Source organism: Phodopus roborovskii, unplaced genomic scaffold, assembly GCF_943737965.1.
Source record: "Phodopus roborovskii unplaced genomic scaffold, PHOROB, whole genome shotgun sequence".
NCBI classification, from domain to species: Eukaryota; Metazoa; Chordata; class Mammalia; order Rodentia; family Cricetidae; genus Phodopus; species Phodopus roborovskii.
Genome location: NW_026126586.1, coordinates 348,379 through 369,934, shown reverse-complemented (window position 1 = coordinate 369,934; position 21,556 = coordinate 348,379). Strand labels below are relative to the sequence as shown.

General features: G+C 40.4%; 1 protein-coding gene across 1 annotated transcript in view; it reads right to left on the bottom strand.

Moving 5' to 3' along the window:
* Efhb (EF-hand domain family member B) overlaps nucleotides 1–21,134 on the bottom strand; it is a 56,961-nt gene extending 35,827 nt beyond the window's left edge. The window contains exons 1-4 of the mRNA XM_051204196.1: nucleotides 20,227–21,134; nucleotides 14,962–15,024; nucleotides 6,198–6,341; nucleotides 3,741–3,921 (exon numbers count right to left, since the gene is read on the bottom strand). Coding sequence (XP_051060153.1) covers nucleotides 3,741–3,921; nucleotides 6,198–6,341; nucleotides 14,962–15,024; nucleotides 20,227–21,081 — 1,243 coding nt within the window. The 5' untranslated portion in view covers nucleotides 21,082–21,134. The remainder of the gene's footprint in view (nucleotides 1–3,740; nucleotides 3,922–6,197; nucleotides 6,342–14,961; nucleotides 15,025–20,226) is intronic.
* Between the last annotated feature and the right edge of the window lie 422 nt (nucleotides 21,135–21,556).

Here is a 21,556-nt window from a genome sequence, read left to right as displayed (position 1 = left end):
ACAGATGAAAACCCCACTGTGGGACTTGATTTATTATTGATGATATCTACCTAGTGGAAGAAACATAGTACCTCTTTGTACATTAAAAATAAACATCTAAAAATCTTCAAGTAATGTTTTATAGGAAATTTTCCTCTGCTAGGGAAAGAACCTTGGCAAGAGTTCTGCCTCCGAGTTCCATTCCCAGGGATCATCCTATTTTTTATTCTAAGACATGATCTCACTGTATAGTTCAGGCTGGCCTGGAGCTTCAGATTTTCTGACTCTTCCCTGTGCCCTGTGAATGCTGGCTGGTGTGTGCTATTACCGTGGATTTTATCATATTACTTTATACATGATCTCTCTCTTTCTCTCTCTCTCTGTGTGTGTGTGTGTGTGTGTGTGTGTGTGTGTGCGCGCGCGCGCGCGCGCGTCTATGTGTATTCATCACATTGCTGGAGATTGGGCCTGGGGTCTCTGAGGTCTCATATAAGGCAAGTAATCTATCATTGAGCTCTATCCCCAGCTTCTGACAAAAATAAATAAATAAATAAATAATTCAAGAAAGATCACTTAGTTGAACTTAGTGATGACTAACTATATCCTTCAAGTGTTCTGACAGAAATGTTGCCAGTACACAATGCGCTTATATTTCAGGATTGAAATGACTAGAGTGAGAACACTAGGGCTACCAGATATGGTAGTTCACACCTTTAATCCCAGCAGATGTATTTCTAAGAGTTTGGAATCAGTTTGGTCTATATAATAAGCGCTAGGCCAGGCAAAGCTATATAGCGAGAGATACCATCTCAGAAAAATAAAATATACAAAGCAAAACAAACATACAGAAAAACCCTGGAAGGTTTCTCAAAAATGGTTCCAATGGAAGTAATGGCCTGCTTTACTTTCAGAGAATCAATGAAGCAAACAGAAACAGTATTTCTGTTGATGTGTGGATCATTATACCCATTGATACACATTTTGAAGCATTGTTTGGGGTTTTGTTTGGCTTTCTTTGAAAAAGGGTCTCATGTACAGCCCAGGCTAGCCTCTACCTTGCTATGTAGGTGAAAATGACCTTGAATTCTTGGTCCTCCTGCATCAACCTCCTAAGTGCTAGGCTTTTAAGTGTCTACTGCCTGGTGCATTCTGCCAGGTGACAGCGGCAGGCCAGTGTAATGCCTGAATCCTTACATCTACCATCATACCCACATGAGTATAGAGAGTACTTTCCCTATTAAAAATAGTGCTAGTCCTAAATAGTGGTTATTGTGTAATTACTATAGTATTGTCTCTATCATCATCGTGTGTGTGTGTGTGTGTGTGTGTGTGTGTGTGTGTGTGTGTGCGCGCGCGCGCGCGCGTGCTTGAATGTGCATAATAAAAATGTCACTTTACATGGGTTCCCATGCTCTGTCTATCCCAGGTCTCCATTCCCACATGAGTGCTTTGCTTTCATCTGACTGGCCCATAAGATTCTTAAAAGTTAACATAAATTGGATTTTTATTTCTATTGCTATTTTGATATGGGATACCTAACTTGTGATCCTCCTACCTACACTTCCTGAGTGCTGTAATTACAAGTATGTACATCTCACATGGTTTCTGTGGCACTAGAGGCCAACCAGGGTTTCTGCATGTTAAGCAAGTACTCTACCAACTTAGCTGTATCCCAAGCCTATAAGTAGGATTTTTCATTCCTACTTTTCCTAGTTGCTTTCTATTCCTGTGATAAAGACCATAACCATAAGCAACTTGAGGAGGAAAGGGCATATTTATTTTATACATCTCAGGTCACTGTCCATCACTGAAAGATATCAAGGCAGAATTCAAGCAGTGTGGGAAACTGAAAACAGGAAATTAAGCAAAAATCAAAGAATGCTGATTTTTGGCTATTCTTCATAACTCATTTAGCTTGTTTTTTAATTAATATTATTTTTTAATTATGTATATTTGCACGTTTGTGTGGGGGTAGGTATATATGAGTGCAGGTGATCTACAAGTACAAAGGCATCCAGAAGGCTGGAGTACAGATGTGAGCCACTCAGTGTGGGTCTTGAGAACCCAACTCAGGTCCTCTGGAAGATCAGTATATACTTCTCAGCTCTGAGCCATCTCTCCAACCCCTCAGTTTGATTTTTTTTTTTTAAACAATCCAGAACCGCCTGCCTAGAGGTTGTACCACCCATAATGGGCTTGACTCTTCCACATCAATTATGAATCAAGAGAATACTCCACAAATTTGCTTGCAAGCCAATATGATGGAGGTATTTTCTCAACTGAGGTTCCCTTTCTCAGTGATTCTAATTGTGTCAAGATAACAAAATTAACCAGCATACCACCAAAGAGATACTTTATCCTTTATAAAGTACATTTTAAACATGACAAACATATATTTACTAAAGCAAAATGAAAAAGAACTTTCACAGTTCAATTTTTAATAGATATTAACTCTAGAGCTGAAATAAGAATTTACCACAGCAGACTGTTGTGTTCCAAAAGAAAATAATTGAATGGGCTTTTTATTTTAATAAGCCCCAGGACATGATAAAACTAGCCTAATAAAAAGAGGGGAGATGGAGAAGGGAGAGAGAGAGAGAGAGAGAGAGAGAGAGAGAGAGAGAGAGAGAGAGAATGTGAGGCTGTCAAGTGGCTCAAGTAAAAGTACTTTTACTCAATCTGACGAGTTTGATCCCCAGAGCCATGTAAGGTGAAGAGAGAGAGCTGACTTACAAAGGTGTCCTGTGACCTCCTTGAGAACTATGACACACATGCCCCACCCACCCATGAAATAAGAAATGAAATGATAAAAAGAAGATGAGGCCTGTGACCAATTCCATTATAAATTCTGTATGCTGAACATTGAGATGTGGTGTCCTGTGTCTGTGAACTGGCACTCAGGAAGTTGAAAGTAGGGGTTTGCTGTAAGTTTGACACCCTTCTGTCTCTCAAACACAATGACTTTGAGGTCAACTTGGGTTCATGAACAAGAGCCTATCTCAAAAAGGGGGCAGGAGTTCTATTCCTTCTCAATGTCAATGGAGAAAGTTGAAGACACACTCTGCAGGTATGCACAGACCTGAGTTTAATCCCCATTAACTAAGAAAAACACATATCAAGACAGAGAAATATCCAGGGAAGCTCTTCAGTTGATCCTGATGCCAGTTTCTCTGAGTTTCTCTTGTCTATATTATATCTGCTGTTCTTAACTATTTCTCCACTGCAAAACCTGAGTTTTTCTTGCCTTGTCTGTCACAGGGTACTCTACAAGGATTTGGCTTCAGAAAGTAACCTAAAAAGAAAGAAAAATGACAGAAAGGCATGAAGGAAGGGTGGAAGAGAGGGAGAGAGGGAGGGAAGAAAAGAGGTAGGGATGGAGAAAGATCTTGCCATGATACCATCTTTTTACTTTTCCATGGAAAACTTCAAGAGTCATTCTCTGTGTGTTTTTCTCTGGGTACTATGTCAAGATATTGACAAACTAGAAAAAATAGAGATTCAAATAAAAGCAGAAAATTAAAAGTTAAACATGCAAAAATGGAGCTGTAGTTAGGGGCAAAGAGGATGTGATAGCCACTGTAAACAGGGGTAGCTAGTGATGAGAGAATTATCCAACCAGAAAACAGAGTGTGTTTTAAGATGATGAGCATCTTTCATTCTTAACAATCTTCACATCATCAACAAAAAAATCTATCAATGACATATCTGATCCAATTTCATAGGACATTTTCCAACCTCCCTCTACCCCTTAGTTTTACTACCTCTGATAACTGGTGTCCCAAATGTTGTGTTGATCACATCCAGTCCTTTAGGCAATCCTGGTGTTTGATCATGAGATTTTCCCAATGGTGCCCGTTGATTGCTAAAATATATAGATTCTTTTTTGTCTTTAATTTTCTGTTGAAACGTGGTAATGGGCTGTGGGTTTACCAATGTGCGTACCTAAAGAAATTATAGACTCACATGTATCAAAACAAGTATATGTAAGAAAACAAAAATCCTAATAGGGGATTAAAATCATCATTGGCTTTGCTCACATTCCTATGAACTGTCCAAAAAGTAATGAAAAGTTTAACATACCTGATTCAGAACTTTCAGCTAGGACTATATTCCCAGTTCTTAGGGAACTAAAGCACCAGGATACCAAGATCCGGGATGGAAAGGACTATAGAAAGTGCAAGGCCAGATGGAGATATGATTAGAGAGCTCACAGGGCTCTAAGTTCAAGCCCTGGAGCCAGGAAAAAAAAATCAAAAAAAAAAAAAAAAAAAAACAGGAAAGGAAAGAAAAAGACAAATATATAGCTCAATAGCTCTGCAACACAGCATTTGCCTAACAGACACAAGACCATGGGGTCCTATCCCAAGTACTAAATAAGTAAATAAATAAAAACCTTTCAAGGTAGCTAAGTTTACAATAGAACTAGAAGGCTCACATAAGGAATTCCCAAGTTATTGACTCACTTAAGAACAGCAGGCCTGACAAGCACAGGACACAAACCATTTCCAAAAACTTTCTTAAACAAATGCATCCCAGTTTGGGCTGTCATCCTAGCACTTGAGTAGTAGAGACAGGAAGATTGAGGCCAGCCTGCACTACAGAATAAATAATGCAAAGAACAAAAGATAAAAATGGTGGTGCATGCTTTTAGTCCTAACACTTGGGAGACATAGGCAGGTGGGTCTGAATTCAAGGCTAGCCTGGTCTACAAAGCCAGGTCCGAAACAGTCAGAGGTACACAGAAAAACCCCATCTCAAAAGCAAAGCAAACAAACAAAAGATATAAAAAGATTGAAAGCAAGAAGCAGGGAGATATGAAGAGAAAGACAAGAGAGAGAGATGCTGGGAATGGTGCATTGCCTGAAAAACAAATAAAACAGGACCTGAGAGATGCATCCAAAGGTATTATGGGATATGTATATACCATTTTATGAAGATATATTGTTATGATTGCTGGATGGCCAATAACTGGGCAGGAAGGAAAGGACTTCTAGGCAGAGAGAGGAAGTATGAGGTGATAAGCAGGGTTGGAAGAGCTGCCAATGTGATTGGGGGCAGGAGTCAGACATACAGAAAGAAAGAAAGGTAAAGAGCCACAAGGCAAAATGTACATTAATATAAATGTGTTAATTTAAGTTATAAGAGGCAGTGCAATAAGCCTAAGCTAAGGCCTAGTTTTCATAGTTAACTAATACTAAGTCTCTGTGTTGTTATTTGTGGGCTAGTGGTTCTGATGAGAAAACACATTACATGAAGGTACTTCCTACAACAAAAAACTGCCAATTTAAATTTGAACTCCAGATCCCATGTAAAAGTGAAAAAAAGAGAATCAATTCTAGTTGTCCTCTGGGTCCCTATATGCATGCCTGCACACTCATATCACACAAATACAGAGACACACATGTAATTATTAATTAATTAATTTTTTAAAAGACCAAGAAGATGGCTCAGCAGGTAAGGGAACTTGTTGCCAAAACTGATGCCTTGAGTTTATTCCCCAGAAATCACTTGATGGAAAGAACTGAGTCCGCCAAGTTCTCCACACATATACTACACAGATGTTGTAGCACATGTATGCATATATGCATACACACATCCATACACACAAATGTGGGAAAAGGTTTTTAAATAAACAAACAAAAAATAAATTAATCAATGATCAATTAGAGGGTAGGTGATTGGACTCAATGGTAAGTAGTGTTTACCCAGATTGCATAAGACCCTGAGTTCTGGCTTTCACCCCACCAAAAAAAAAAAAAAATTAAATAAGAGGCAAAGAACACATATAGAACAAAAACTAGGTAGGTAGATAACTAAATAGGTGACAATTATAGCAGGCATCCAATATCAAATATTCTGATCCCATGTCCACTCAAGATCTATATATACTCTCTGTTGTCCCTCAGGGCAAGAACAGCCAATCCTGACTGACAAGTGTAACATTTCTCTTTATTGGGAAAATGGGATGCCACTGCCTCATACTATCCAAGGAACAGTAAAGTCTGTGGTTTGAGCCCATGCTTCCTTCACACATTCTTGTTGCTGCTCCTTGAAAACTCAATCCATTGCCCAAGACTAGTGTTTTTAGAGGACAGGATGAGGAAAGGAAATACACACAGGAATTATGAATTTCACTTATACCATTATGTATGCAACTTTCTAACTTGGTAAATTAATAATGCAATGTAAATTATTAAGGAAAAAAAAGACAGGTTTACCGGTATTGAAATTTTAGATCTTATTCCATGTGTCAAACAAGGTGCAATTTGGGGATCATTTGCTCTGCCATAAAATACTCTTTCTGCTCCAGGAGGAGGATATCTGAAGTTGAAATACTTCTTTGCCTCTGGGGGAGTAATAAGCTGGAAAAGGTGAGACAAGAAAACAAGACCATGAAACACAAATGTTAAACTTAGTAAACATGAAACACAAATGTTAAACTTAGTAAAGAAGGAACTTCACACCAAAAATGAGGATATGTCCCCAAAATCTGTTTACTGATGAAAATAAAATACTTTAAATATTATAGTTTGAGGGGCTAAAGAGATGGATCAATCATTAAGAGCACTTGTTCTTTCAGAGGACCTAGGGTCAGTTCCAGCATCCACACTGGTAGCGGAAAGCTCTGTAACTCCAGTTCCAGGAGACCTGGAGATCTATTCTGATCTCCATAAACACCAGGCATGCATGTGGCACACAATCATAAATGCAAACAAAGCGAGTCCTGTAGCCTCAGCAGCTCCCTGAGACACAGACTGTGACGACACAAAGAGGATGGAAAGGTGAGTGACCAGCCTTCCAGCTGGACATCCCAGGCTCTAGCCCTCAGGCCCTGGGACAAAACCTCAGGTCCCTCCCCACCCACCTCAGTCACACTAGCAGGGCAATAGGCAATCCTCCTGCAGGCAGACTGCTCCAGCACCACCCTATTGGATCCTGTAATATACAAGTCCCACTCTGCCCCAAACCCACCCATCGCTAGAGACCTCAGTGGCTCTCTGAGACACAGACAACTGCAAGGATTGGAAAAAGAGCCTGCACCAATTGGAGGAAGAGATGAGTAGGCACCAATGCAATACATTTAACAACCTAAAGAGCAATAGGAAATTCATCAGTCAAAGAAAATGTTAAATCCAACAAATTCTTAACACAGAACAACCAGAAAATCTGGGACACCATGAAAAGATCAAGGTTAAGAATAATAGGGATAGAACAAGTCCACCTCAAAGGCACAGAAAATATGTTCAACAAAATAATAGAAGAAAATTTCCTCACCTTAAAGGATATGCCCAGGAAGGCACAGGCACAAGAAGCCTACAGAATACCAAATAGACTGGACCAAAAAAAAAAAAGTTCTCCCACCAAACAAAAATCAAAACACTAAACATAAGAGCTACAAAGGAAAAAGGCTAAGTAATATATGAAGGCAGATCTATCAGAATTACACCCAGCTTCTCAAAGGAAACTTCTAGTCCTGGACAGATGTGCTGCAGACACTAAGAGACCATGGATGCCTACCCAGATTATTATAACCAGAAAAGCTTTCAATTAGACAAAGAAAAGATATCCCATGACAAAACCAGATTTAAATAGTACCTATCAACAAATCCAGCCTTACAGAGAGTACTAGAAGGAAAACTCCAACCTAAGGAAGTTAGCTGAACATGTGAAACCACAGACAACAGATAACCTCTATTGTGGTAAATAAGGATCAGGATAAATAAATAGGCCGAATAGATGTTTATTCAGGGAGAAATAACTTACAACCTAGACAGATGAACACTAGGAAATTCAACCCGATCCTCTCCTGTCCGAGTTATGCCAGAAAGAAAGAGCCTTTCCTGGCCCCCTCCGACCTCCTTCCACAGGTCACTTCCACCCATGGCTCCACCCCCCAATGGGCGTGGTCAGTGCCACAGAAGGAGACAAAGTAAATATCCCACTACAAACCTCAAACAAGCAAACCACAAAGAAAGGAAATATACAAACACTACCACTGAAAAATAACAGGAATTAACACTCATTGGTATTAATATCTCTCAATGTCAATGGACTCAGCTCACCTATACAAAGATACAGGCTAACAGAGTAGATATGAAAACAGGATCCATCATTCTTCTGCTGCATACAAGAAACACACCTCAACCTCAAAGACAGACATTACCTCAGAGTAAGGGGTTGGTAAAAGACTTTCCAATCAAATGGATCTAAGAAACAAGATAGTATAGCTATCCTAATATCTAACAAAACAGACTTCAAACTAAAATCATTCAAAAGAGATGGAGAAAGTTACTTCATACTCATCACAGGAAAAATCCCATCAAGATGAATTCTAAACATCTATGCCGCAAATACAAGGGTGCCTACATATATAAAAGAAAAATTACTAATGCTAAAATCACACATCAAACCCCACATACTAACAGTAGGAGACTTCAACACCCCACTCTCACCATTGGACAGATCTCCCAGACAGAAACTTAACAGAGAAATAAGGGAACTAGCAGATGTTATGACCCAAATGAACATAACAGATAATTATAGAACATTCTATCCAAACACAAAAGGAGATACCTTCTTCTCAGCATCTCATGGAACCTTCTCTAAAATTGACCACATACTCAGTAACAAAGCAAACTTCTGCAGATTAAAAAAAAAAATTGGAATATCCTCTTGTACATTATCATATCACCATGGCTTATAATTAGAATTCAACAATAATTGGAGAGAGCCTACAAACTCATGGAAACTGAACAATGCTCAATTGAATCACCCCTGGATCAAGGAAAAATAATGAAAGCAATTAAAGACTTCCTAAAATTCAACAAAAATGAAGGCATAATATACCCAAAACTAAGAAAGCATTGTTAAGAAGAAATTCATAGCACTAATTGCCTATATGAAAAACAAGGTGAAATCTCACACTAGTGACTTAACAACAGACCTGAAAGCTCTAGAACAAAAAGAAACAGACTCACCCAGAAGGAGTACATACCAGGAAATAATCAAATTGAGGATTGAAATCAATAAAATAGAAAAAAAGAAAATAATACAAAGAATCAATGAAATAAAGAGTTGGTTCTTTGAGGAAATCAACAAGATAGACAAACTTTTATCCAAACTAACCAAAACATAGACAAAGAATATCCAAATTAACAAAATCAGAAATGAAAAGAACATATCCTCAGGAAAATGGAATCAGTCTACCTCAAGATCCAGAAATTCTACTCTTAGACATGTACCCAAAAGATGCACATGCATACAAGGACATCTGTTCGACTATATTCATAGCAGCATTATTTGTAATAACCACAAACTGTAAGCAACCTAAATGTCCCTCAAATAAAGAATGGATGGAGAAAATGTGGTACATTTACATAATGAAGTACTATTCAGCAGAAAAAAACAATGGAATCTTGAAATTCGAAGGCAAATGGATGGAACTAGAGGAAATCATCTTGAGTGAGGTAACCCAAGCACAAAAAGACAAACACAGTATGTACTCACTCATTATGGTTTTTAGACATACAGCAAAGGATTACCAGCCTACAATCCACACTGCCAGAAAAGCTAGGAAACAAGGAGGACCCTAAGGGAGACATACATGGTCCCCTGAAGAAGGGGAAAGGGACAAGATCTCCCAGGCAAATTGGGATCATGAGTGATGAGGAGAGGGAGTTAGGAGCAAGAGGTGGGCATGATGGAGCAGGAAGATAGAGTCAGGGAAAGAACAAAGGAGAGCAAGAAAAGAGATACCATAATAGAGGGAGCCATTATAGGTTTAAAGAGAAATCTGGCACTAGGGAAATGTCCGGAGATCTACAAGGATGACCCCAACTAACAATCTAAGCAGAAATATTGGAGAGGCTACCTTAAAGGCCTTTCTCCAATAATGAGATTGATGACTACCTTATATGCCATCCTAGAGCCTTCATCTAGTAGCTGATAGAAGCAGAAGCAGACACCCACAGCTAAACACTGAGCTGAAATCTTGGAATCCAGTTACAGACAGGGAGGAGTGATGAGTAAAGAGGTCAAAACCAAGCTGGAGAAATCCACAGAAAAAGCTGACCTGAACAAGGGGAGCTCATGGACTCCAGTCTAATAGCTGGGAAACCAGCATAGGACCAACTCAGATTCCCTAAATGTGGTGTTAGTTGGGAGGACTAGGTAGTCTAAGGGGCCTCTGTAGTAAATCAGTATTTGGAACTTTGGGAGCCGCCCATTCCACATAGACACATGGGGGAGGACCTGGGTCCTGCTCCATATATGACAGACTTTGAAGACTCCCCATGGAAGGCCTCACCCTCCCTAGGGAGCAGAAATGGGATGGGATGGGGGGTTGGTAGGGAGAACAGGGGAGGACAGGAGGGTGCAGGAACTGGGATTGACATGCAAAACAATCCTGTTTCAAATTTAAATTTAAAAAATATATAAAATACTATAAAAAAATCAATAAATAAAAAAATTGAAAAAAAAAAGAGGACAATAACAACAAACATGAGGAAATTCAGAAATCATCAAGAAACTGTAATCCACAAAATTACAAAAGTAATAGAAATGGACAATATCCTGGATAGGGATCACATACCAAACTTAAATCAAGAACAGATAAACAATTTAAATAAACCTATATTGTTGCTACACCATCCCACCCACACCAGCTTTAAACACCTCCATGCCTGTAGGAGGCTCCTTCAGATAAGGCATGCTACTCTGAGCCTTACTCTAAAGCACATGATTCCCCACATCTTATCCAAGGAAAAAGAACTTGTTGAAGAACATCTGTGAATGATAAGTGAGCAGAAGAAATTACCATAGGCTGCGGATGCAGCTAACTGATTAAGTGCTTGCTTAGCCTGTACCAAGGCCTAATACCAATGCTTCACCACACTGCTACAACAAATGAGGGGTAGGGGAGGGAGAGAATCATACTTATTAAAATGATAAAACTTGAAAATAAATTTAAAAAATAATAATAAATAGACCTACAACCCCTAATGAAATAGAAGCAATCATCAAAAGTCTCCCAACCAAAAAAAAAAAAAAAAAAACCCAGGGCCAGATGGTTTCAGTGCAGAATTCTACCAGAACTTCAAAGAAGAACTAATACCTATACTCCTCAAATTGTTCCACAAAATAGAACAGAATAAACAATGCCAAACTCTTTTTATGAGACTACAATAACCCTAATACCCAAACCACACAATAACTCAACTAACAAAGAATTAAAGACCAATCTCCCTCATGAACATTGATAGATACAAAAATACTCAATATAATACTGGCAAACAGAATCCAAGAACACATCAAAAAATCATCCACCATAATGAAGTAGGCTTCATTTTTGAAATGCAGGGATAGTTCAACATGGAAAATCAGTCAATGTAATCTGCCATAATAATGAACTGAAAGAAAAAAACCCATCTGATCGTCTCATTAGATTCTAAAAAAACTTACAACAAAATCCAACATCCATTCATGACAAAGGTCTTGGAGAGATCAGGGATACAAGGGACATATCTAACCATAATAAAAGCAATATACAGCAAGCTGACAGCCAACATCAAATTAAATGGAGAGAAACTCTAAGCGATCTCACTAAAATCAGGAACAAGACAAGGCTGTCCACTCCATATCTATTTAATATAGTACGTGAAGTTCTAGTGACAGCAATAAGACAACAAACGAAATTAAGGGGATACACATTGGAAAGGAAGAAGTCAAACTTTTGCTATTTGCAGATGATATGATAGTACACATAAGCAACCCCAAAAATTCTATCATGGAATTCCTACAGCTGATAAACACCTTCAATAACATGGCAGGATACAATATCAACTCAAAAAAAAAAAAAAAATATCAGTAGTCCTCCTATATTCAAATGGTAAAAGAACTGAGAAAGAAATCAGAGAAACATCCTTTACAATAGCCACAAATAATATAAAACATCTTGGGATAATGTTAACCAAAAGAAATGAAAGACCTGTATGACAAGATCTATAAGGTTTTGAAGAAAGAAATTTAAGAAGACATCAGAAAATGGAAAGATCTTCCAAGCTCTTGGATAGAAAGGACCAACATAATAAAAATGGCAATCTTAACAAAAGCAATCTACAAATGCAATGCAATGCCCTTCAAAATCCCAACACAATTCTTCACAGACCTTGAAAGAACAATACTCAACTTCATATGGAAAAACAAAAAACTCAGGATAACCAAAACAACCCTGTTCAATAAAGGATCATATAGGGGCATTACCATCCCTGACTTCAAGCTCAACTGTACAGCTATAGTAATGAAAACAGCTTGGTATTGACATAACAAAAAAACAAAAACAAAAACAAAAAAAAAAAAAAAAAAAAGACAGGTAGACCAACAGAATCAAATTGAAAACCCTAATATTAATCCACACACTCCTATGAACACCTGATTTTTGACAAAAAAAAAAATCTAAAATTATACACTTGGAAAAAAACATCTTCAGCAAATAGTACTGGAATAGCTGGATGTCGACATGGAAAAGAATGCAAATAGTTCCCTATCTATTTACCATGCACAAAACTCAAGTCCAAGTGGATCAAAGACCTCAAATATAAATCCAGCTACACTGAACCTCTTAGAGGAAAAGTGGGAATTAGCCTTAAATGCATGGGCACAGGAGATCATTTCCTAAATAGAACACCAGTAGCATAGACACTGAGAGAAACAATTAATAAATGGGACTTTCTGAAACTGAGAAGCTTCTGTAAGGCAAAGGACACAGTAAGACAAAGCAGCAGCCTACAGAATGGGAAAAGATCTTCATCAACCCCACATCTGACAGAGGACTGAACTCCACAATATACAAAGAACTGAAGAAGCTAGTCACCAAAATACCAAATAATCCGATTAAAAATGGGGTACATATCTAAACAGAGGACTTTCAACAGAGAAATCTCAAATGACTGAAAGACACTTAAGGAATTGCTCTACATCCTCAGCCATCAAATCAGGGATTTGCAAATCAAAATGACTCTGACATACCATCTTACACCAGTCAGAATGGCTAAGATCAACAGCACTGATGACAGTTTATGCTGAAAAGGATTCAGCATGCTCCTCCATTGCTGGTGGGAGTAAAAATTGTACAGCCACTTTGGAAATCAGTATGGCATTTTTTCAGAAAATTGGAAATCAATCTACCTTAAGACCTGGCAATACCACTCTTGGACATACATCCAAAGGATGCAGTCTCATACCACAAGAACATTAGCATAACTGTGTTCATAGCAGCATTATTCATAATAGCCAGAACCTAGAAACAACCTAGATGTCCCTCAACAAAGAATGGATAAAGAAAATGTGGTACATTTACACAATGGAGTACTACTCAGTGGTTAAAAAAAAAAAAAAACACAAAGAAAAAGGAAAAAAAAAAAAGAAAAAACAACGATATCATGAAATTTACAGGCAAAAGATGGAATTAGGAAAAAACATCCTGGGAAAGGTAACACAGACCCAGAAAAACAAAACAGGTATGTACTCACTCATAAGTAAATATTAGACATAAAGCAAGGGATAACCAGCCTATAGCCTACAATCTCAGAGGAGCTAGGTAACAAAGAGAACCCTAAGAGAAACAAATATGGATAGCCCTGGGAAAGGGAAATAGGCAAGATCTCCTGAGGCTGAAGGGGGAGAGGAGTAGGGGAGGGAAGAGGAGAGAATGTGAGGGAATAGGATGGTCAAGAAGGGGGAAGGACAGGGAACAGGATGGTCGAGATGGGGGAAGGACAGAGAGAGCGCAAGGGAAAAGATTCTTGATTGAGGGAGTCATTATGGGGCTATTGAGAAACTTGGCACTAAGGACATTCCCGGGAATCCCCAAAGATGACCCTAAGCATTAGTAGTTGACCAGGCCTTCCCCTGTAATCAGGTTGATGACTACCTTAATTATCTGCATCATGGAAGCAGATGCAGAAATCCATAGTTAAGCACTGGGCTAAGCTCCCAGAGTCCAGAGAGGAGCAAAGGGGTCAAGACCATTTTGGGGATACCTACATAGACAGCTGACCTGAACTAGTGTGAACTCACTGACTCCAGATTGACAGCTGGGGAACTTGAATGGGATCAAACTAGGCCCTCTGAATGTGGGCGACAGTTGTATCGTTTGGACAGTCTGTGAGGCCACTGGCAGAGGAACCAGGATCTATTCCTAGTGCTTGAACAGGATTTTTAGAGCCATTCTCTTTGGAGGGATACCTTGCTCAGTCTAGATATAAGGGGGAGGGTCCTGGTCCTGCCTCCAAGAGATGTGCCAGACTTTGTTGACTCACTAAGGGAAACCTTACCTTCTCTAAGGAGTGGATGGGGGAGGGGGAAATAGGAGGATGGGAGAGAGTGGGAATTGGGATTGGTATATAAAATGAGAAAAGACTTTTAAAATTAAAAATTATTTAAAAATGCAAAGTGCTCACATACATAAAGTAAAAAACTCAACTTTAAAACATGTTTTAAGATTATTGTTTAGGAGACTAGAAATGACTAACTAGAGCACCTGCTGTTTCTGTAGAGGATTTGAGTTCTGTTCCCAGCCCCCACATCAGGAGGCTCATACATCACCACCTATGACTCCAGCTCCAAATGATTTAATGCCTTCTCTAGCCTCCACGGATACCTGCACACATGGGGCACATAGTCACACAGAAGTGGGTGTGTGTATATCTGTGTGTGTGTATGTGATCAGGAAATACCCAGGTTACAACCCATCTCATTCCTACTAAAACACATTAACACATTAAATCCTTGAATTTTTTAGTAAACTACAGGAAATGTAAACTTCAATTTTCATTTTCTTGAACAAAATCAATACATGTCTTGAAAATGAAGTAAAAGTTCAAAATTGACCAAATTAAATCTGTGTACCCATTCATGGACTGAGAGTCCAGTCTCCTTCAGCTCTTACTCAAGGTACAAACAGAAAGGCTGGGAAGTACTTACCCTGGGAAGCTTCTCAGTCAAACAGGCTGCAACTCTGTATCCAACTGGCTTAACTTTTCCTGCCTTAGAGGGAGAAAACATTGATCATTTCAGGGTGAAAAGGGCATTGTAAAAGAATGGACTTTACTTCATTGAGGCCTGTGCCTCAAATGCTACAAAGGTTATTTCTTAACTACAATAAAATAAATGAACAATTAAATAAAAAAAAAAAGGCAGAAATGCAGTCAGTAATTCTGAGATGTTCTGAAGTGTTCTATTGTCTCCAACCAGATGTTTCTTTTTCTGTTTTGTTTGAGTCTGAGACTGGCTTTGTAGTATAGGGTGAACTTGAACTCCTAATTCTTGCCTACCTCCCTGGTTCTGGGAATAAAGATGTGTATCATGTCAACAAGGCTTTCCTCTTGTTTTAACAGACAGTTAAAATTGATGGCAATTCTCTGGCCTCAACCTCCTGGGGGTTGCAACCACAAGCATTACCATGCTTAGGCACAATCCTAACATTTTTCACTGTTTAACTATTTCATGTCCAAATATATGCATGTGTCTGTGTGTTTTAAGATACAGATATTATGTAGCCCAGGCTGGCCCCAACTCAAAATTCCTCTGCCTCGGTCTCTACACTTGTACAGACTCTCACACTTTTGATAAGTGAAGGCATGTTATCTGTAGCCCAGTCCCTAGAGAGAATAATCCAAACCCTATTTGGCTTTGCTCACTTTGTAACTTGGGTCTTATCTAGCATTCCTTTGCTCATAGCACGGCTTGTAAGAGTGTACCCCCAGAAACACAACACATACATCTTTCCTCTTTATCTCCTTCAAAGTAGCTGATATTTTTATAATGTGTTATAAAAATTGAAATAATTGGGAACTCAGCATGGTGGTTCATTCCTGTAATCCCAGCAGGGGCATTCTAAAGAGTTCAGGGCCAGCCTGAGTGAGTTACAATAGCAAAGTCCTGTCCAAAACAAATAAAAAGAACAGGGGCTAAGGATGTAACTCAGTCTAACATGCCTGAAGTCCTAAATTTGACCATCAGCACTGCAGAAACCAGGCATGCTAGGACACACCAGCACTCACTACTTAGGAGGTAAAGGCAGGAGGATTAGATGCTTCCAGGGAGGTAAAGGCAGGAGGATTAGATGCTTCCAGTCATCCTCAACGACATGAAGTCTGAGACTAGCTTGGGATACATGAGACCCTGACTTTAAAAAATTAAAATATCCTCTAAAAATCAAAATAAATCACCTAAAATATTCAGTGGGTTATTTGAGCTGAAAGTAATGAAAATCAATAGACACAAATCCTCTTCCCTACTCTTGCTCTGCTTAAAAGTGGGGTGTTGACTTGTGCTTATGAAGCAGCCCCAAACCCAGGAAGAGCAACCCAGCATCTGCAGACAGTCCATGGAGACAACCCTGCATAAACAGACTTTGGTTTCATTCTGTTGTTGTCATAAAGCATTGAGCAAAAACAATGTAGTGGAGGAGAGGGTTTATTTGGCTTAACACTTCCAGATGACAATCTATCATCAAGAGAAGTTGGTGCAGAAACCCAGGCAGACCTGCCTGCTCTTTTACCAAGGAACTCAGTCAAGACAGTACAGTAGAAACCTCGGAGCATAGCTGCTTGCTGGCCCATTAGCTCATGCTTAGCTTTCTTATGTAGCCCAGGACCACCTGCCCCAAAAATGGTGCAGCGCACAGTAGGCAGGGCCTCCTTGATTAACAATCAAGACAACCACTCTACAGGCATGATTACAGGTGCTCCAGTGCAATATAATCTGGATAATGCTTCAATAGACACTCCCCTCTAAGGTGACGCTAAACCAAGTTTCTCAACCTGTGGGTCGAAACCCTATTAGATGGTGGCACAACCTGTTCACAGGGGTGATATATCAGATAGTTTGCATTTCAGATATTTACAATAGAATTGATAACAGTAGCAAAATTACACTTAAAAAGTAGCAACAAAATATGCTTGGGGTCACCACAACACTAACATTAACTGTTTTAAAGTGTCACAGCATTAGGAAGGGTAAAAACCACTATTCCAGGCTGTGCCAAGTTGACAGGTAAAGTGCAGACAGACTCTACCAAAATAGCCTGTGTCTTGCATTATTTCTCCTGAAATATTTCCTAGTAGCAAATCTATAATCTATCATTCCTTGAAGACTAGTTCTCTCTCTCTCTCTCTCTCTCTCTCTCTCTCTCTCTCTCTGTGTGTGTGTGTGTGTGTGTGTGTGTGTGTCTGCGTCTTCTTCCTGACTGCCCCCTCCATCCTCTCTTTCCTCTACTCCCATCTCCTCCTACCTCTATAGTGACCAAGCTGTTCTAAATTTACTCTCCCCTTACCTAGGAATCCTAAGGAGCTGTGATTCACAGGTAGGAGCCACTGTGGCCAGCTTCTCAAACTCTCTTTTGTTAAAATAATAAGTTTCCGAGTCTAACAATCAATTTGAGGCTCACTTATTTTCTGTAAACCTCTGTACCTATAAATGAAGTGCCACTTTTCTGGTTAATCTTTCTTCTAATAATTGAATTACTATTTCTGCAGCTCATAAACCAAAAATAGCACTGTAAAAGTTTTTCCTCTGAAATAATTCAGTGAAAAACAGTCTTGTAGGGGTTCCATCCCATACCAAACAAAACAGTTCTGTATTATACAGTGAAATTTTTATTAGCTAAATGAAAAAAGACCATTTTTAATGTTCAAATGACAACTATGTAGAAGGGCATTTGGTGCAGATTTCGTCTTTCTATTGGCCCATTTAAACACCACTGCTCATTATTCATCCCATAGCCAAGCTACCCTGAATTTGTGGCAGTCCCCCAGCTTTAGCCTCCTGAAACCTGAGATCACAGGCCTGAGTCACCCCACCCAACTAGTCACTGTCTCTGCTGTCATATTAAAGAAGCTAAATCAGAAAACTTATCAATTTGAAGTAAACACAGAGTACAGAGAGAGCAAGGGATGAAGGTAAGGAAGAGGAGGAAGAAAGATGGTCTGAGAGAGAGAGAGCCATGCATGGCTCACAACTATAATTTTGTCAATTTGGAAGGCTGAAGCAGAAGCAACACTGAGTTCCAGGCAAGCCTGAGATACTATATACTGAGTTCCAGGCTGGCCTGCACTTCAGTGTAAGATAAGACTGCTTCAAAAAACTGTATTTGTGAAAAGAAAAAAGTGTGGGGGGGGAGGGGGGGAGGTACAGACACCTTTAGTTCCAGCACTAGGGAGGCAAAGGCAGGCAGATCTATGTGAGTTTGAGGCCAGTCTGGTCCACAAATCGAGTTCTAGGAGAGCCAGGGCTGTGGCATGAATTATAATTGGTCTTAATAAAAACTTGGGGTCAACTATCGGGGTAAAAGCTGAAGGAACAGAGAAGCAGAGCGGCCAGCCACTAGAGTTCTTACCTCTATGAATGCTCAGACCTGTCCTATAAGAATCCTCAGGCTGCTCTGAGCTCCAGTCTCCTCCTGCTTTATATTCATCTCTCCACCCATTCATATCACTCCTGTCTATCTTCCTAGTGCTGGGATTAAAAACTTGTGATCCCAAGTGCTGGGGTCATCTTTGTGTGAGCTGTTTCTCTTTTAGACAGATTCAATCTTGTGTAGACCAGAGTGGCCTTGAACTCACGTTGTTACAGTATAAACACAATATTACCACACAGGGCTGTTACACAGAGAAACCTTGTCTAGAAAAAACAAAAAAGAAAAAAAGTGGGAAGGAAGGAAAGGTAAGTGGGTGGCAGGAAGGGTGGAAGGTGGCAGAAGCAGACATTTTAGAACTACTCACTTTGGAAGCTATCTTCACTGGGGTTTTTATTGCTTCGATGAATCATCATGACCAAAAAGCAAGTGTGGAGGAAAGGGTTTATTTGGCTTACACTTCCATATTGCTGTACATCATTGAAGGAAGTTAGGACAAGAACTCAAACATTGCAGGAACCTGGAAGCAATAACTAATACAGAGGCCATGCAGGGGTGCTGCTTACTGGCTCACTTCCCATGGCTTACTTAGCCTACTTTCTCAAGAATCCAAGACCACCAGCCCAGGTATAGCAGCACTACCCACAAAGGAGGGGGGGGGGGCTTCCCCATCAATCACTAATTAAGAAAAATGCATTTTCTTAATTGTGGTTCCCTCTTTTCAGATAATCTTTATTTCTAGTTGTTATAAGACTAGCCAGCACAGAAGCCAAGGGCTAGAATGCATCCATGATTGAGGCCAGATCAGAAGCCATGAACAACAGAACCAATCCAGAAAGAAGAGCACACCCAAGAGAAGCAGTGGCTGGGGAAATTCAAGCACAGGCCAGAAAACAGAGTGGGTCAAAACCAAAGTACAAATTGAGCCCCAAGAGGAACAGAAGTCCACTGCACCCACATGAAACTCTGAAGGATGCCTGTAGGTTTGTTAGAATTTCACTTAGAAGCTCAGCATATGAACTCTACCCAAACTGTCTAAGGACCATTGAAACAAGATATTTGCTCTAAATTCCAGGCTGAAACAGGAGGATTCAAGACCATCCTACACTATGTGAGACCCTGTCTGAAAAAATAAACCACCAACAATAATCATCTCTTCAATGGTTGGTTTTAGTGCACACCTTTAATCCCACCACTCAGGAGGCAGAGGCCAGCCTGATCTAGGACAGCCAGGGCTGTCTCACAAAAACCCAGTAATAATAAACATATTCTTTAAAAAATAATAATCTGTACTAGCTAGTTTTCATGCTAATGTGACATAAGCTGGAGTTTTCAAAGGAGAGGGAAGCCTCAATTAAGGAAAGACCTTCCTAAAACCAGGCTATAGGCAGGCCTATAAGGCATTTCCTTAATTACTGATGTATAGACCAAGGCCCAGCCCATTGTGGGTGGGGTCACCCTGGGCTGGTGGTCCTGGATTCTCTATGAAAGCAAGATGAGCGAGCCAAGAGGAACAAGCCAGTAAGCAGCACCCGTCCATGACCTACATCAGCTCCTGACTCCAGGTTCCTGCCCTACTTTGAGTTCCTGTCCCAACTTCCTTTGATGAGGAACTGTAATGCAAAAGTATAAGAATAAACCTTTTCCTCCCCATCTTGCCTTTAGTTGTGGTAGCAATAGAAACCCTAACTTGGCCCAACAAAAGCTTTGTTATTTGTCTGTCCAAACACAAAACAAGCCTCACTACTCTATCATCTTGGTAAAGACACAGCTACCACATATTCAAGCGGAAATCCTAGGGAAAACAAAAAGCAAACACAACAGGAACTTACGCTTGGCCAGCAAGGCATCCGATCAAAGAATTTCCCAGAATATATGGGCCTGATGTGGGCTGGAGCCTCTACTCCAGGTTCCATGGACGCAGGCTCCTTTTTCTCTTCAGGTTGTTGGGCAAATGACCACTCAGAAGGTTCTGTCACTAAACCTATTTGAGGCTCTGCATTCTTGGCTTCACCTGATTCCTGGGTTTGTGGCAACCCGATGTCTACCTCCTTAGGGGGCATTTCTGCGTAGGGGTTCACCACAACACAGGTGGGCTCTTTTTCCAGTTCTTTTCTGAGTTCCAAATCTGCAGTGGGCTGCTTTTCCACTATAGCACCCTTCCACGCAGGTCCGCAGGAGGCAGGTCTCTCCGTGCTCCCTGCTGCCTGTGGACTTCCATGCCCTGCTCCCAAAGGAGGCTGTGGTGTCCCTCCTTTGGGTGGAAGGCCCTTGCTTTCTGACCCCACTCTTCCTGGTAACACACCCAGAGATTTTGGCCCCTGGAAGGAGGAATGCCTGTGGGGTCCTAAATTACTCAACTCCACGGGTGTCCTAGAAATACTATGTCTTTCTACTCCTACACCAATAGCATGGCATGGTGCTGATTTTGTTTCTGGCGATGCCATCCTCTCCCTACACCTTCGATTTTGCCCTAGTCTCATTTCGAGCCCCAGCTCCAAGGGAGATTTTGAATCACTAAGTGTCCTGTCCATTATATCATCCTTTTGTTCCTGAGTGAGTCCAACCTCCGTGATTTCAGGTGCCCTCATCCTCCCCGGAGTACTCATCTCTAACGGGGAAGCTGTACTTGGCTCCAGGGAAGTTTGCAAAGCTTTGGGGGACCCCAGTCTCACAAATGAACACATTCTCCCAGTACTCCCTGCCGGCCAACTGCCTCTTGCCTACTGCATTACACCTTGGAGAAAGGAGAGTAGCTGAGTCTGTCTGTTTACCCCGTTACCTGGGAAACAGACTTGGGCGGGGCTTGGCGAGCAATTCTTTCCTGTAACCCAAACCCGCCCCCATCTCTCATTCATGCAGCCTTACAGCCTTACAGTCTCAGGTTTCACCCCTTTTCTTTCCCAGAGCCTGATTTCTCTCTCTCTCTCTCTCTCTCTCTCTCTCTCTCTCTCTCTCTCTCTCTCTCTCTCTCTCTCTCTCTCTCTCTCTCCCTCTCTCTCTCTCTCCCCCCTCTCTCTCTCCCTCCCTCCCAGAACCCCATTCTTTCTTGATTGCTTGCTTTTCTTCCTTTCTTTTCTTTCTTCTTTTCTAAGAATATTATTTTTAATTATGTGTATGCGAGTGTGTATGTGAGAGAGAGAGAGAGAGAGTGTGTGTGTG